We start from the raw sequence: 3,844 nt of genomic DNA, 5'->3' as shown, positions 1-3,844 counted from the left end.
AGAAACCCTGTCTTGAAAAAAAAAAAAAAAAAAAAAAAAAAAAAGAACTTGGCAAGAAACCAGACATGACATGGCAACATGTGACAATGTACACCAGAAATCCTAGCACTCTGGAGGCAGAGGCAGGAGGATTGTTGCAGGTTTGAGGCCATCCCGTACTACATAGCAAAATCATGTATCCAAAACAAACCAAAACAAACAAAAACCTTAGCTGAATTTGATTTCTAGTTCTGCTTCCCTACGTAAAGTTGTGTATTATTCTTGTTGTGATCACGTACCAGGCAGAAGCCACAGAAAGAAAGGCTCATTCTGGCTCACAGGTTCAGAGAATACCGTCTACCTCGAGGGGAAGGCAGCTGTTCATTTATTTGCATTACAGTAAGCAAGCAGAGCAGCCGGATCAGATACTATTCTTGCTCTCTCTTTTCTGCTCCAGACCTGAGTCCTCTGTGGAACAGTACCACTCACAGTTAGGTTGGGTCTTCCTACCTTAGTTAACCTAGGTTGACTGACGTACCCAGTCTTGCTTCCCTTGGTGATTCTCCGACCTGCCAGGTTAACAGTTGGTATTAACTATTGCAAGTAGGCTCTGTCTACCATCAGTTATGAAAGGACTAGTCAGCGTTGTTTAAAACGTCACCTCCCACACATGCACAGGAAGGGGTGTGAATTTTTCTCTCTCTTTGTATTCAGTGCTCTGTGCTTAGGCAAAGCCTTGGTGCCTCCTAAAGCTCCTGAAGAAGTAGGGACCAAAAAGAGTCAGAAGGTTGAAGTTAACAAGTGTGGCAGTAGGTGGCCCGTCCTCACTGGCCACCTACCTGTCATTGCTCAGATGCCCTGTGGCAGAATTTGAGGCTTGGTTAGAGGAGCCTCCAGTTACCTGGGCAGGATTTGTCCAGTCTGCTGGGGACGGCTGTATCTGGTAGAAGGTGTGCCCCCAAAGGCCAGCAAGGGTGCATTTAAGAGTTGCTGTAGTGCTGTGGGGTGGCAGGGAGGTAAAGATCGAGCTGATTAACACACAGTCCTGGGGCTGTGCATGAAGTACAGTGGTACCGGCACGCAGCTAACAGGCATGAGGTTCTATCCTCAGCACTGCAGAACTTTCCACAAGCATCAAAAATGCCACGTCTTCCATAAGTAATCAGCTCCGTGACTAAACCCGTCCCTTTGGGCCCTTGTCTTCTGAAGTGCAGGAGCTCTTGACAACATTTGACATCCTGCCAGTGGAAGACTGAGGGTGCCCAAAGGCAGTGACCTTACTGGACTTCCTTTCCTGCCCTGCCTTCATTATAGTCAGATGTGTAGGTTTCCTGTGTTTTTCATGTTGCTGCTGCCGGATGCTGGAGAATCATAAGACTCTGATCTGTGGTTACCTCTGATCTGTGTCACCACTGGGAAACAAACAGTGCATGTTCCTTCATGTTTTTTTCCACTTAAGCCTTTCTGTTGAATAAACTCACAGTGTGCTGGTTAGACTTCAGGAGCCATCTAGTACCTGGAGACCCCGTTGTCAGCCCTGGATCTCAGTGGATGCAGCCATGGGTTGCTGAGGAAGGGACTCTAGTTTTGGAGATCTCTGAGTAATTCAACCTCTTCCACGTGAATATTGTGGCTCTCTATGTCCTAGACAGAAACTGCTTCAGGAGAGAGGCTTTGAAAAGGAGGAGAAAAATTTGAAAATCTCAGGCTAATTAGCCCTTAACACATTGTTCTGAATTATTGTGGACATTCTTTAGCTTAAACCAGGACCTTTGAATCTTGGAGGCTTTAATACATTTTTTGTCAATTTACATAATGAGAACAGTTTTTTCTTTAAGGAATTTTTAAAATGTTAAATTATTACCTTGAATAAAGCACCAAAATATTATTGCATGCCGAGCTTCCAGAGACTATGTAATGAGCACTTTCTGTCATCCTTTGTTACTCTTTCCTAGAAATCAAAGCCCAAGTTCTACCTGCTCTCCATGTTCCCGTACCCTTCTGGCAAGCTGCACATGGGGCATGTCCGTGTCTACACCCTCAGCGACACCATCGCACGGTTCCAGAAGATGAGGGGCATGCAGGTAAGGACAGGTTCCTCCATCGCTCCAGACAGGAGTGTAGTGTGGTCATATGTGCTCAGGACAGCGAAGAAGGCCACCTCCAGTTAAGATCGAATGGCTTTAAGTGTGAACACGAACAGCTCAGTTTCCTCGTGATGAAGCATCTGGGTAACCGTGGAGCAGCTGCAGGGGGCAGGTGTTATGCTGGGGACGGACACAGGTGGGCCGAAGGGAGGCAGATGTTGGTGACACTGCTCCTCTCTCAGGAGAAGCTCTCCTATAAGTAGTCACTGCACAGTCAAGCCAGTGGGTTAAAAAAAAAAAAAAAAGATAAGTACAGCACTCTGGTCAACTAACTCTGCACCTCTGTAGAAAGTATCAGAGATCCCGAGATGGCTATTGAGAAAGAAAGAAGGCTTTCTTGTGGCTCCTGGTCTTACAGTTACAGTGCATGATTCCAGGGGCTCAGTGCATTTAGGCCTTTGCTGAGGATATTGGATAGACATGGTGAAGAGCACCTCAGAACACAACCGTGTTACCCCATGGCTAGGAAGCAATAGAGAGGGGTAGGGTTCCCAGGATTTCCTTCAAGGACACACCCCTCATGATCCAACCACCTCTCTTTAGAGACCCTGCCTCTTATGGTGAGCACGGGGCGGGGGGGGGGGAAGGGGGAGAGGAAGCCCAGGGCCTCACGTGTACTAGGCTAGTCCTATCACTGAGCTACAGCCTTAGCTCCTCGTCCTGATTTCAGTTTGAGACAAGCTTTCACCAAGTTGTCTAGTAGATTGGCCTTGAACTTAGAATGCGTCTGCTTCAGGCTCTGGAGTAGCTGGGAAGCTCGTGCCACCAGGCCCAGCTAGCCCCGACTTCTTGAAGACCCCATCATTATCCAGTAGCACTTCCCTGAGGCTAAGGCCTTTAATAACACACGGGCCTTTGGATACATTTGTGATCCAAACTACAGAGCTGTGTAGTAGCCTGCTCCTGTAACTCCTGTACTCAAAGTTGAAGAGGAGAATCAGGAATTCAAGATTAGCCTTGGCTACATTGTGATTTTAGATAAGAGATATTTCCCCCTTGTTATTGGATGTTTTTTATGTTCTCTGATGGACATGTATTTATTTTATAGTGGAAAATTTTTTTATAGGAGAAACATTTGAGGAATAATAACTGAGGGAACATCTTATTTTATTACATTTATGTGTTGGTAGGGGTCACATACCATGGTACGTAGAGAGGTCATAGGTCAACCTGCCCAAGTCCACTTTCTTCCATTATGTGAGTACTAGGGATCAAATTCAGGGTTGATGACAAGAATCTTTATTTGCCGAGCCATCTCACTGACCCAGAGGAGACATGAGACTGATCTCTCCTTAGAGAAAATCTATGAGGTCACATTAGGTAGCGCACATGGCACGTGTCTGGTGCATAATACATCCCTTAATAGATGATAGCTGTAATTATGATTTATACTGATTGATTTGCTCAGGGCTGCTCAGGAAAGTGATTTAACTCCATTTAATCAAGGAGTCCCAGTCGTCTTGTGCTGGGGGAAGGCTGCAGGGCTGCCTTAGCGAAGCCACCGCTCCTGCTGCTCATTGTTGCCAGTGAGGCCTTCTGTTTGTCCATGGCTGAGTCTGGGCCTTGGCTAGGAACCTGTTACGTGTTATTAGGGTTAATGTCAGTGTATTAGTCAGGGCTCTCTAGAAGAACAGGAACAGAACTGATTGAATAAATGTGTATGTATAGAGAAAAGGGGGAAGGAAGAGCGAGAGAGAAAGAGGGAGAGGGAGAGGGAG

The 3,844-nt window shown here is 46.3% G+C and overlaps 1 protein-coding gene across 2 annotated transcripts in view; it reads left to right on the top strand.

Annotated features, from left to right (window-relative positions):
- The window catches only part of Lars2 (leucyl-tRNA synthetase 2, mitochondrial), a 94,474-nt gene that overhangs the window by 10,093 nt on the left and 80,537 nt on the right, over positions 1–3,844 (top strand). For both annotated transcript variants that reach the window (XM_028767338.1, XM_028767337.1), the window contains one exon: positions 1,935–2,063. In XM_028767338.1, coding sequence (XP_028623171.1) covers positions 1,935–2,063 — 129 coding nt within the window. The remainder of the gene's footprint in view (positions 1–1,934; positions 2,064–3,844) is intronic.

Source organism: Grammomys surdaster, unplaced genomic scaffold (genome assembly GCF_004785775.1).
Source record: "Grammomys surdaster isolate TR1022 unplaced genomic scaffold, NIH_TR_1.0 172, whole genome shotgun sequence".
Classification (NCBI taxonomy): Eukaryota; Metazoa; Chordata; class Mammalia; order Rodentia; family Muridae; genus Grammomys; species Grammomys surdaster.
Note: the sequence above shows the minus strand (reverse complement) of the source record. Positions and strands in the feature narration are given on the sequence as shown.